Consider the following 13,842-nt stretch of genomic DNA (forward strand, 5'->3'; position numbering starts at 1 on the left):
CTGCCTACCAATGTTGAACCCCCTGACACCTTTAAAGTAGTTCCAGAGTCTCTGATATTGGGCAGAGTGTAGGTGATGGGAGAAACTCCTTCAAATGTTTCATCCACTTCCTTAGACTGCAACAACAGAAACTCATCCCAAACAACACACTTCTTCTCATACTGTAGCTTCAGTGGCACCCAGTTCAAAGTGAATCTGAACAACATTCCCCTCAAAACGTCTAGCAAATTCATCATAACTGGCCTTGTAGGACTCCAAAGACTGAGAAGGCAATTTGGAGTCAACCAGCTGCCTCACAACTTTCAACAGCAACTTGCAATGGTGAGGGTGGTGATGATATATATGCAATTATGTGGATTTCACTGTGTTATTTGTATTTGAAAGCTGGACAGTGAAAAAAGCTGACATGAAGAGAATCCACTCATTTGAAATGTGGTGCTAGAAAAGAGCTCCACCACTACTGTCAACTGCCATAAAAACAAATAAATGGGTCCGCCAGCAAATCAAGCCTGAATTCTCCCTAAAAGTCCAAATGACTATTGTACATTGGCCACATAATGAAATTATGTGACTCAGTGAGAGGGGAATGCTTGATAGTGGAAGGCAGTAGACAAAGAGCAAGGACTCTTGCAAGTGGATTGACTCACTTAAAGAATCCCTGTATTTGCAGGAACGGAGCAGACTTGTTGATAACAAAGGGCCTTGGAGAGTTGTCCTAAGTTGATGCAAATTAACAATTACATGCTCATAACTATGTGCAGTCATACTGATGATGAGAGTTCTGCCATCTGTGCTCTTAACCGTCATCCATTCACCACCTCAGTAAGAACTAGGCAATGTAGGAAAACACTAATGGGGATCTAACTTCTAAGGAAAGGCAGTATTTGTTATTTTCTGCATCCATCAAGGTATCAATGAATTTACCTGATACAGCATTAGAGGTTCTATGTGGTATCCTAATGTAGCTGCAAACTCCTTAGCAACAACAGTTTTGCCACAGCCCTGAGGGAAGAAATAGGAAAGAAATGCCTTGAAGTCATCATGAAAGTACCCATTCAATGTGGGCAAGTAATGTTGAAGACATTCTGTGACAAATAGGTAGGAACAGGATTGTTTTTAATACACAGGGGCTTGTTTTTTTATTTTTTGTAATGTATATTACTGTAATGTATTGTGATGCATTATGGCACTCACTTTTCCTCCAATCAAACAGATATCTTTAACCATATGAGACTGCATCATTTCTGCCAATAATTGCTCATGACTAAGAGTCTTTATGAAACCTTCTGTTGAATGAAGGTCTAATGGTCTAATCCCAGCAGGAACCTACAAGGAAGATAGTAAAGGTTAAATATCACAATCATGACAGTGTTTCTTAAGCTGGCCATACAAACTCACCATTGCTTAAATATTGTCTTCAGAAAATAAATTTTGAGGCATCTTTTGTCAAAGAATACAAACAAAACATGCATCCTGAAAAGTGAATAAACTGCCATCTGTAACTCAGTTTAAAACTCTCTCATTCACTCTTAACATTAAACACAGTGTAGCATCATGAGATAGATACATGAACCTTAGCATAACACTTGTCAGTCCCTTTTTCTGCTTTGGCTCAACAATAAGGGTGAGCTCTAAAGCTAACATTTCTTTAGCCACTTAAAATTAACAACAATTTTCATGATCTCCAAACCTGAATAAACTGTGATTGTGACCTTAACCACAATTTGTTGAAATATGGGCAGTTTATGATGTTGGCTTATTTCAATGAGTTGTGTGTTTAGGGCCTTAATGCAATGATAAATTGTGGTTAATCTAAAGTGAAAATGGCTGCTTCCAAGTTCCTTCTTATAACTGTAATGAACATAGGTGGGGGAAAGCACAAAAACACAGGGGTTTCTGCAAATATACTTATAATATTGAACTATGATTTAGTGTGCTGTGTAAATGCATCTATTATGCTTCTAGAAATGTTTCTGGTGGAACTCAAAGTCCTTTTCTTTAACCTTTAAATTACTGGCATCCAGAGCATCAAAAGAACAGTCTCCAACTCAAGCAATCTGGGAAAGATGTTTCTCTGGGTTAATATTGCACCTTACTAAGATGTTATTATATATTGTTCACTTTCTATACCAAATTCTGGATGACACTAAAAGGAATGTAAGGTAGCATAATAGCTATGCTAGAACACAAAACTTGACCATGTAATTATTAAATATGTAAATAATTACCTGAAATGTCACAGCTTTCTCAGTCATCTGAACTGTCACATCAGCCTGCAAGACCTTGTCAATCTCTTTCTTTTTCACATTTGCAACTCTTGTTGGTACAGAAGGCCTTCCTGAATCCTGGAGTTCAAACCGCTAAGAAAGAAAGTATAATTTATATTTCTTTAGATTTTTTGGCTAAAGGGTGGGGTATACATGCGCTAAATAAATAAAATAAATAAATAAAAAGCGATATAATTTCAATTACACATCTTCTGTTTCTGATTTAAATTACCATACATACTCAACTATAAGTTAAAAAATGCCCAAAAATTGACCCTATAGTCCTAGGTAAACCTATATATGGATCAATACAGTAATATTGCTTAGAAAGGTCCTGAAAGATGCACCACTCAATGTGCCTCGACAGTAATTTCTGAAAGAGCTGCCCAGGCAGGTGTGTGTGACAGAGAAAGAAGTAATTCCCTTCTCAATCCAATGTTAAAACCTTCTGTCCCCATCCTCCTTCTCCTCTGGATCTCTCTCCCCACCAAACACCCCATTTAACTTTACTTCTCTTTCTTCACAACCCAGTGTTAAAACCTTCTCTCCCCACCAAACAGCCTATTTATCTCCATTTTCCTTCCTTCCCAAGTCGATGTTTAAATCTTCTCTCCCCACCAACACCCCATTTAACTTCCCTTCCTTCCTAATCCAATATTAAAACCCTCTCTCCCCACCAAACACCTCATTTAACACCACTTCCTTTCCTTCCCAGTTTGATGTTAAAACCCTCTCTCCCCACCAAACACCCCATTTAACTCAATTTCTTTCCCCTTCCAATCCAATGTTTAAACCTTCTCTTCTAGCACCAGGGAAGTGGTGTTAGGTAGTCAGGAGAGATCCAGGGACAGGGAAGGAAGTGGCGTTTTCCTCTATAGATCTTTTATTAGATGCCCCTAAGTTTTACCTTCGACTTACCCACGGGTCGTAGCAAAAGCCATGCATTTGATCTAAAACCTTCCCTTGACTTATACATGAGGTCAGCTTGCACATGAGTATACACTGTAGGACCTTTCTCTACATATTTCCAACCAATACTACAAACCTCACCACTCCAATATGCCAAGAGTGCCTCTATGCTGAACTAGGTCATTGTGTTTACATTATACTAAAGATCACTAAAGATTGCACTTTATAACAAGGCCAGGCAATTTCCAAAGGCCCAAGGACCAATTTTGGGCCCCTAGGACCTGCAATAAGTTACACCAGCCCTGTTCCACCAAATAAGACCAGAGGTGGACAGATGTCTATTTCCAATTTTGTAAAACCACTGAGAGGATTTATGTCTTTGCTCTGGTGCTTCCAGAATTCCATAGCATTGATCCATGGCAACTAAAGCAGTGTCAAACCAGATTATTTCTGCAGTGTGGATGAAGGCTGAGATAGTATTCACTTTATGTTAAAACTCATTAAAATTTTAATTTACCAGTGGGAAGAGAGAGAGAGAGAGAGAGATTTCTAATGGTGAGAGATCCAATTTTCTAAAGAGTAACGTATAATTGGTTACCCAGAAATTGAGATGAAACTTAATATATTAAAATCCATATGATTTCATTTTCATAAAGGAAGCTAATATAGTACATTTGATGAAAAATGATCTGGAAAAATAATACATATATAATTGAATACAGTATATACTTTCTTTGGAGTAAGCCCCTATAAATTCACTGGGAATTGTTTCCAATTAGGAAGTCTTAGGACTGAGCTACATGTATCTCTTTAAGCAATAGTACTGTCAACATACATCTTCCATATTTAACTCAATTACTCTACAGGGCACAATGAGCTCTGAAGAAACCCTTCCTATACAGTCATTATCAGACTTCAACATGTCAAAAAGAATAATATAAAGAAAACAAGACTTGTGGAATGCTTTCACATATGGTTTTCATCACTTCTCTCTCTATCATTCCTCTCTCTACCCATAAAAACAAAAACAAAAATGAGAAGTATGGAACATGACAGTAACTAGAATACACCTTTGGCAAAACACAAAAGTGCAGTGGAATTTCAAAAATTGCTGGGAACATTGGTTTATCTCTAAATTTGATATTGGTGTTTTCATAAAAAAGAATAAACAGAAATCTAGCCCAGGGGACTATAGAGAAAGCACTTTAAATGTTTCTGCCACATAAAGTCTAAAGGACTAATACTCTTAGCATGGTATACCTCTTCCCATCTGAAGTGGAACATTTCAAACACAAATGTTCCACCTTAGTGGGAAGAACTAGGCCTAGGATGATTACTTTGTCTTAACAATAAATACATGATAATATTAACAGTAGCACATATCCTTTTTTTGTTTTAAAAAAGAGAAATAACAGATTACAAGCCATGGGCCACTATGCTCTTTACTCACCAAAGACCAATCCCACACCACCTCTACAGAACTAACCAAAGTCAACCAGTCAATTGGCATCAATATCCTTCTGTGGAACCAGGCAGCACTAGACTGAGACCAGGGGATTCAAGATATCACTAGACACAGAACCAGAAGATTCTGTACCAGAAAATTCAAGATCATACTCTCACTCAGCCATCAAACTCACTGTTAGTGTTACACCAGTCCCTGTTTCTCAACCTAACCACCTCACAGTGGATATGAGATTAACAGTGGGCATGAGATCCCTGCAGGAATGACAAAATGCAATTACTAGGCTAGCAAGTGCTAGCAAGAATTCCTGCATGACACAGGACACATGGGCTTGATGACAGGATTCACACCCCAGAAATGGGAAAGAAGTGAGAGTGTTTACGCCCATCACTCAGTCCCAGTTTCTTCATCATGACTGAGTAACTGTTGGGTGATGCTTGCACCAGCTGCAACATACTGCTAGAAGAATATATATACATACAATGAACACTTACTTTTAAGGCATCTTCTACTGCCGTCTTGCCTTCCTTCCCCAATAGAATATTATATGGATAAAGCCACTTGATTATATGCTGGATTGACATCATAGGGAAGGAGTTCTTAGTGGAAGGAAAAAAGAGAGGGGGGGAAAGTGAACACATAATCACTGTTGTATTAAAGCTAAAGGCAACACAGGTGTCAAGATTCTATGAATAATAACCAAACAAGCACCATCCAACAGGTCCATGAATGGCTTTCAGGAAGTCTTTGAACAGGGCACAAGGTTCTTCTTCCATTTCCTTGCCATCACTTTGAAAAGTGTGTTTAAGTGCATTTTGTCTTGGGAGGGGGAGCTTTTATCAGAATCTGAAAGGGTAACTTCAAAAATGTTAAGAACCATTGAAGAATAAAGTTCTTCTGTTCTTCTATCTACTCAAGTCTCAAATTTGCTTGTTGTTGTGTGTCTTCAATTAATTGCTGAATTACAGCAACCCTAAGATGACCCTGTCACAGTGTTTTCTAAGGCTGAGGCTGTGTCACTCTCCCATGGTCATCTGATGGGTCTGCATGAATGGAAATGGGAAATTGAACCCTGATCTTCAGAGTTGTAGTCCAATGCTCAAACCACTTACACAATACTGGCTCTCCCTAGCTTTGTAAAGAAAATCATTACAATAGTGTATGAGCAGAATACTATCAAAATACTACTATTCTTTTCAGCTGAATTAAGAGGTAACATTTTATTATACTCTTAAATCAATCTTAACAAGATTTTCTGTTTTATATAGCATTAATATATATATATATGAATGGACCTACCAGAATCTGCACAGCAGATGACAGGCTGTCTAAAGGAAAGTCAGGGAGACCCAATACAGAGGATTCTTGGGTGCAAAGAGTTGTTGCAAAAGACAAAAGCTGTGAAATTCTATAAATACAATAAACAAAGGCAATTTTAGCATAATTTGTTATTCTTAAATTCAAAATGCTTATTGAAAAAAGGCTAACCAAAACTTTCATATTAAAGAGACCATAACACTATGAGTATAAGCACACAGGAACCAGTATGGTATGTGTACATGTCATGTTCACACATAATCTAATATTCTGTGCAGAGCATCAACCTGCAAGCTTCAGCCTTTTTAAAATCATAGGACTTCCCACAAGTAAATGGATAAGGGGGCTCATCCAGGGGGCGAAGCAGACGGCGCAAAAAGACGGTTGGGACCACCCCACTGTTCTTCACCCCAGGACTGTGGCAGCCACACACGCCTGGCCTTGACCCAGGCCACTGTGGTGGTCCTGAACCAAACACCAAAAAGGAGCGGTATTTTACCACTCCTTTTTGGGCCGATTCTCTGAGAAAGAGCCACCTCCAGGCCGGCTTCCAGACACGCTCAGAGCGTATGTAATCTGAACATCACTCCCCCAACATGGCCCAATGGCAGTCCTTTTGGGCCATCTGTTTGAGGCCTGAATTTATTATTTGAGAGGTTTTCCTTACTCTACTTGAAAACCTAGAATTGAATACAGCCTTACCTGATTTACACATTTGGTGAAGTAGATTTGCAACAAAATCTAATTGATGGCCTAGCAGTTCACCTGAGCCACACTTCATCCAGGTTCTCCAATGTGATCCATGTGTCTGTACCACAATAGGTCTATACCAGTGTGACATTCTTGAAGACTTGACAAAGTAAGTAAACAGCAAAGAAAACAAAATTCTAAGACAACATATCCATAGTTTTTATACACATATTTACCTCTCTGTTGAAACAGAAGGTCCAATTAGATATAGAAGTGAAAGGTGGTCCTAAAATAAAATATACAATATATCAGGATATAATGTGTATTGTGCATGGACTATGCTATTACAGAATAATTACAGCCAGCCCTACATATTCATGGACTTCTTTTCCATGTTTTAAATATGTATAAGTTCCATAAACAAAACCTTGATTTTGCAATTTTATATAAGAGACTCCATTTTACTACACTACTTTGTTTAATTGGACTTTAACATTCATGGGGAGTCCTGGACCCAAACCTAGCAGATACCAGGGGGCCATTGTATGTTGCTTAGCTTGATTCTGAACATACTACTGAGTCATATGCTTTAAATATCATGATCAGTCTTTTATACCAAAGCGCTCAGCTAAGGAATCTAAAATCTTCTAATTTCAAGTACATTGTACTTTAGCAGTGATCACCTCCAATGAAGTAACATGGAATGCCCAAACCAAAACCCAAACAATATTTACATCTAAATTGAAGTGCTTTGTAAATTATATGATGAATGGTCAAGTGTTCTTTTCACACAACATCAGATTTTTGTAACATTACTTACCTTAAAGGGTAGATAATAAACATCTCTAGCTTGAAATCTAGATCGCAGTGGTGGGTCTAATGGGTTACCCAAATACCGAGGAATAGGAAGGCCCAGTGCAATCACTCTGAAGTTTTCACTGACTCTAACAATCCTCCATGCATCCAACTCTGATTTATCATGCTCCTAAATATAAGTAAACATGTATTTACAATTTGGCAACTACTTCAGAAAAAATAACAACTATTCTGGTGGCCTAATGAAAAGCTATTTGAACTGACAACAAAGAATAAGAAAACATATTTGTGAGGTGTAGAACTAACTTCAAATTGCAAATGTCAATTTTCTCGAAAGTCTTGATTTTAGCACCATTTCACACAGTATATGTATTAGTGTTTTTTTCACAGTGAACCTCAGAAAGCAAAGGGCTTTATTTAAGAAAAAGTCAGGGAATGAAATGTACATATTCCATTGACCTAGAGCTCTCAATATTCATACTTAGGAGACTATTACACCTACCTTTTATACTGTAGTTACAGCTGGGGGGAAAAGTAGCTTTGGCGATATTTATCACACAGTGCCACCTCTGACCTGTAGCTGTGTCCTCCAACCAAGATTGGGGCATCCCTTTTCATTGATGGGGAAACCTGTCAATGATCTGTCAACAGTGCTAATGTCCAGGTGCAAAATGTTGCTGTCTGTGCAGGTGAGTTATTGCCAGTCATGTGGTGTCAGTGTTCCCCCCTCTCCCCGTCCCTGCTTTGCCATTCCCAAACAGCCTGATTACCTTTCCCCCTCCTTTCTGTTTTCTGTCATAATTTCTTTTTACTGATATCGCTGTAGCAGAGCTCCAAAACTGTGCGAGTTAAAAGAAAAATAAATAAAAATAAAAAATAAAAAATAAAAATAAAAATACTGAAAGGCACGTTGGGTTAAAGAGGACTCAGGCAGAGAGTGAAATGGCAGCAGCAACCCTAGTCACGCAGTTCCAAAGATGTGCAATATTGGCGCTCTGAATGTAATATGTTTCCATTTTCCCCCCTGACCCAACTGCTGTGAGAACAGGACTCATGCAGTAATGCTCACAGTGTAGATACAGATAAAGAATGCAGATTTATTTTTCATAATATGGACTCCTCCATGAGGTCACCAGTTTGAAAGTTTGAAACAATTCTGAGTGGTGCTTCACATCAAAAGACTAAGAACTATATGATCCATTTTATGAATCTGTTAAATGCAGCCTTCTAATGCCAGCATGTTAATAACAGGTCCCAAGGGACTGGCAGTATCAGTTTCTATTACAGATATGCTGATACCAACATAAGAGATAAAGCTCTGTTACATATTCATACTCTAAGGATATGCTCATAAAAACACTGACTACAACGCCCAAGCGTAGAAGCTTGTAATCTCCATGTGCATGTCTTTGATCAGGTTCATCCCTAGTAAGTTCCCAAGTTGCTCAACAGGCTATATTTTGGCCTGGAAATAAAATTATCTGGTTCCATCTCCAAAGCCTATACACACATGCACACACACAATACTAAAGAAAACACAATAACTGTTTTTCTTCCTGTGCAGCTACCATATATACACGACTGTAAGTCGATCTTGGAAAGTTGAGGTCAGGGTTTAGAAATGTATGGAATTTGCTATGATCTGTGGATAAATCAAAGATAAAACTTATGGGTATGTAAGAAATGATGTAAAGGATGAATCAAATAAGGGTTTTGGATACTTGGGATTCTTTTGCAACGTTTACTCAGATCCATAAATTCAAGACAAAATAAACAGCCTATCAAACAAAAAGCAGAACCATCTAATGTATTCTTTTTACCTTTAGCAGTTTGTCATAACGTTCAGCTGACATCAGGAAACGGCCATCATCAAGTTGCATTTCCCTGTTCTCCAATAAATTGTTCAATACTGGCAAGACATTCCGCTCAGCCTTCTCCAAACCTTCCAAAATTAGGATTCTACCTTCTGTAGCTGCACGCACTGCACACTATAAATCAAAAGAAAATAGCATTAGAGCTACAGATAGCTGTATATACTTCACAAAACCTACTTGAAAGTGAATGGCTGGCATATGTTTTTCTGCAAGTCAGTAGTGGACTTTCTAAATATCTTTTTTTGACTGTCCTGAATGACAGAACAGTGAACAATAACTTGGTGCGCTTGTATGTATGTGCAAAATGGAGATAGAAAACTTACTATATATACTCAACTATAAGTCAACCTCATGTATAAGTCGAAGGCAAGTTTTGGGGCCAAAAGTATGGATTTTGATATGACCTAAGGATAAGTCAATGGTAAAACTTAGGGGCATATAACAAAGGATCTAAAGGACAAAGCAAAAGAAAACAATGCCAAAGAACTTAACAAAATTCAAGCAGGCATAATTGTTTGTGCTCACACTAAACACTGGATGGATAAGAGAATAGAGGGAGGTCAGTGCTTCCAGGACAGATTACACTCTTGCCTTTCACCAGGGGATAGTTCCTTTTTTTTTAGTAAGAGTTAATGTACAATACTTAAATTGACCCGTGGATAAGTTGACTAAGTTTTTTTGGGTCAATTTTTTTGTATATACAATATATCAGAGGGCCTGGGAACTTAAGTAGGGAGAAAGCTACACTAAGGAAGAAGAGGTAGCAGGAGAGAGATCCTAGTAAGAAATGGGGTTGGAAAGTCATCCCCCTTTTTTCCATGTTGCTCTCCTTAAATAAAACTTGGGGCCTGAACAGACAGGCCAAAATAAAGCTGCTTTGGGTCACTTTGGAGGTGTATGCTGTTTAAATGATGCATACGTCCGAAGAGGCTGTTAGCCACGCCAAAGAAATGCTCCAGTCCTAAGGACTGAAACGCAGCTTTGGTGCTGCTTCTGGCATCTTAAGTTGCATGTATCATTTAAACAGCATACCTCCAGAGTGACCCGAAGCAGCTTTATTTTGGCCTGTCTGTTCGGGCTCTTGGTTAATTCTACCACTGGTGAGTTGAACAAATTAGTATACGGCAACTTCTAGTGTTTTAAGTTAAAACATTGGACTGGAGGGGTGGGTAGGGTTTTGTTGTTGATGATGTTTTGTTGTTGTTGTTTTACATTGACCTGGAGTAGCTTCCTACATTTCAGAGAGAAATTGTTCTAAGTCCTACCCAGAGATGCCCAGGACTGCATATGGGACCTTCTGCACTCTGCTACTGAACTATGTCCCTTCCTCAAATGTTGATATGGACAAAGACATCCCCTGTTTTTTAAGGAATTAACTTTTCATGCTCTTAATAGATGAAGACTAGAAACTAAGGCTGCAACAGCTACTCACTTGATCAATGTAATAGGCAGTGCCTGCTCGAATCTCTCTCCGCTGTTTGAGATCAGTTTCAGTTGTGTCCCTGGAGAGTGCAATATACTCCACCTCCCGCTTGGTCAATTCCTGCAGATTGTAGCACAATATTACAGAACAATGTTGCAATTATGATCCATCTAGCTTGACAAAAAATATCCAGTACAGACCTGCCATCACTAAATGGATCTGACCCCAGGGAATTGAAGGCTCATATTGAAGCCTAGTTTAGCACTCTCCCCATTCAACATGGCTTCAATGTTTTCCTTTATATTCTACCTGTTTTATCAGCATTGGTACAATATTCAGCTCTAAGCCATTTAGACAAAACAACCTATCTATAATCATAAGCATGCAAATATTACTGTTACCATATTCAATTTCTGTGAGCATATATACTTGTTTTCTTTGCTTTAAGTCACTTTTAAAAAATTACATTCATTTACACACAACAACATTCCAGTTTAACAAAAGCAAGAAAATAAAAGCACAAGAGGAGGAAAAATAACCACATTAGACATTATAAAAGCCTTGCAAATATCCAAGTACAGTATGTCCATTTGTAAATTTTGTCTATTCATCATGCTTTCAAACACAGCAAGTGTATTTAGATCTTCTATTCATTGGATAGAGAAATTTATTTTCTAATAACAAGTATCAATCTTTTAGCAATCAAAAGGGTTAGGAAACATTTGGTGAATTGTCCATCTGGCACACTAAGGATTACACATGAAATATAATAAGCCCTAAGGGTAAAAATTTATTTCCTGAATACATGCAGTTCATGTCACATGAATGCTGGGTTCCTGAATGCAGTGGTTGTTGAACATCACTTACAAAATGATGTATAACTGTTATACTTCAGTGTTACAAATATGTTACAGAAAGCAAAAACAGAGGTGTGGTATTGATTTATTACTGGGGCTTAATTTTCTTCTAAGGATTTCTGCTTCTTTTCCAGACTTTTGTACTGTGTTGTACAGTAATAGATCTAATCTAATCCTATACAAGCACAGCATCCTACATGCAATGGGATCCCTACAGGATAAAAAAAGAGCCACATTTTAATTACATCTCCAAGATAGGTACACATGGGCACTGCTGCGGTATGAAGCTAACTGTTACAGAGAATGAGAACAGTTCCAAACAGCCCTTCTCCATCTGGGGGAGGGGGGGGCTTGGGGAAAAAAGGAGGTAGATTCAGTGGAAAAAAAGAGAGAGTTTCTTCCTTTCGCAGTAATGGCCTGTTATGTCCCTTCTTGAGGAAGGGTGACAGAAAGAAATCCAGAACTCTCTTGTGCTCTAAGAGGTTGGTACTTGTTCTCCCTCTGTGTGTGGGGGGCTATTTCAGCTGTGGTGACATTAAGCCAAACTGTTCTGAAACCATGAAAAGTATATTACATAATATGGTACACACCATGCCACCATAACCATGGCACAGAATAGTTAAAGGAACCTCAGTGTCAACCTCTCAAATCCATGATGGCTACCAAGATATCCACACTGCAGAAATAATCCACTTTGACACCTCCTTTACTGCCATGGCTCAATGCTATGGAATTCTGGGAACTGTTGTTCTGTGAGACATCTATCCTTCTCTGTCAGAGAGCTTTGGTACCACAACAAACTATAATTCCTAGAATTCCACAGCACTGAGCCATGGCAGTTAAAGTGGTGTCAAACTGGATTATTTTTGCAGTGTGGATGTAGCCTACGTCTGAGAGCCCAAGCCCAGGACGTCAAGTCCTATGATACAGTAATGTTGATAAAGCAAAGCAAGTCTAGTCAGTTTCAGTTGTGGTATGCACCCAGGGCTGGGGAATAGGAGTAGGAGTAAGGAGTAACTAAATATAATTTGTTACTTTTTATTCCTGTTATTATATTTACATGCAAATACCAAAGAACAATTTTATTATATTGCACAGCGGGGAAGGGACTGGGGGGCAAAGACACAGACACAGACACACACACAGCAGCCTTGAAAAGCAACTGGGGCTCACCCTCCCCCCAGGGCTGGGGAGTAGGAGTAAAGAGTAAAGGAGATAGAGGTTTTTACAGGAGTAGGAGCAGGAGTAACAATAAGAAAAAAAGTCTTACTCTGGAATAGGACAAGGAGTAACTCCAAAATCACCACTACTCCCGAGTCCTGTATGAAGCTGTAGTTTGAATCAAACTCTTTCCAGTCAAAAAACAGATCTTGATTACTATAGCTGCCTCGAGTTCTCATTTACTTCCCTAATGAAAACAGGGTTTCCCTCCAATAGCTTACCAAGTATTGCATGGCAATAGATCTCCGAAGTGGCCCAGGAGGTCCTATGAGGAAGACATCTTGGCCTAAAAGATCCTTCTGCATGATCCATCTTAGATGCTGAATTACAGATTGAGCCAGAGAGTCTGAAACTACACACAAAAAAAGTAGTATGAGCTATTATTTAAATTTGAAAGATTAAAAAAGGTATTTTAAAATTCCAAAACAATTTAGCTAAGTTGGATGCTATTCTTCTTTTCCTGAATTCATTTCTCTAGCTTCACACTTTGTAGAATTGTTTCTTTGATAAGTACTTTCCAGTCCCAAGTTTAGTGTCACTATTAAAGTTCATACAAATGCACCAGTCAGTTCCTGGCTAGATAAAAGTAACAGCTTGCTTGAGTTCAATTAAATTAATAAAATACAGTGTGATGTAAAATAATATTGTTTCTGAATGTGGGAGAAACAGATTCAAATCACTATTCATCAGTCATGTTCACTAGAGAGATATGGGTAAGTAATTCTCTTTTGGCCTAATCTACTTCATGTGATTGTTATAAAGCTAAAATAGAATAAAATACATACACCTTTATTAATTTCTTGGAGGGAGGAAAGGGTACAAATGAGAAAACAAATACAGTGTACCAAGAACCAGTTAAGGAACTTCTTTCAAACACTTATCAGAAAGCAAGAATCAGTTCCCTTCTGAATGCATGACACCAGCAGAGAATATTTGTGGCTGCTATGAAATGCTTTTCCTGGAATGAGTTCTGCAGTGCATGGGTCTGATTGTCATAAAGGTC

General features: G+C 38.4%; 1 protein-coding gene across 1 annotated transcript in view; it reads right to left on the reverse strand.

The window, feature by feature from the left end:
* Positions 1-13,842, reverse strand: part of VWA8 (von Willebrand factor A domain containing 8) — a 142,347-nt gene that overhangs the window by 80,490 nt on the left and 48,015 nt on the right. Inside the window, 10 exon segments of the mRNA XM_042457276.1 lie at positions 925-1,002; positions 1,195-1,326; positions 2,229-2,360; positions 5,136-5,240; positions 5,941-6,049; positions 6,885-6,934; positions 7,469-7,633; positions 9,285-9,452; positions 10,771-10,881; positions 13,061-13,191. Of these exon segments, the coding sequence (XP_042313210.1) occupies positions 925-1,002; positions 1,195-1,326; positions 2,229-2,360; positions 5,136-5,240; positions 5,941-6,049; positions 6,885-6,934; positions 7,469-7,633; positions 9,285-9,452; positions 10,771-10,881; positions 13,061-13,191 (1,181 nt within the window).

Source organism: Sceloporus undulatus, chromosome 3 (assembly GCF_019175285.1).
Source record: "Sceloporus undulatus isolate JIND9_A2432 ecotype Alabama chromosome 3, SceUnd_v1.1, whole genome shotgun sequence".
Classification (NCBI taxonomy): domain Eukaryota; kingdom Metazoa; phylum Chordata; class Lepidosauria; order Squamata; family Phrynosomatidae; genus Sceloporus; species Sceloporus undulatus.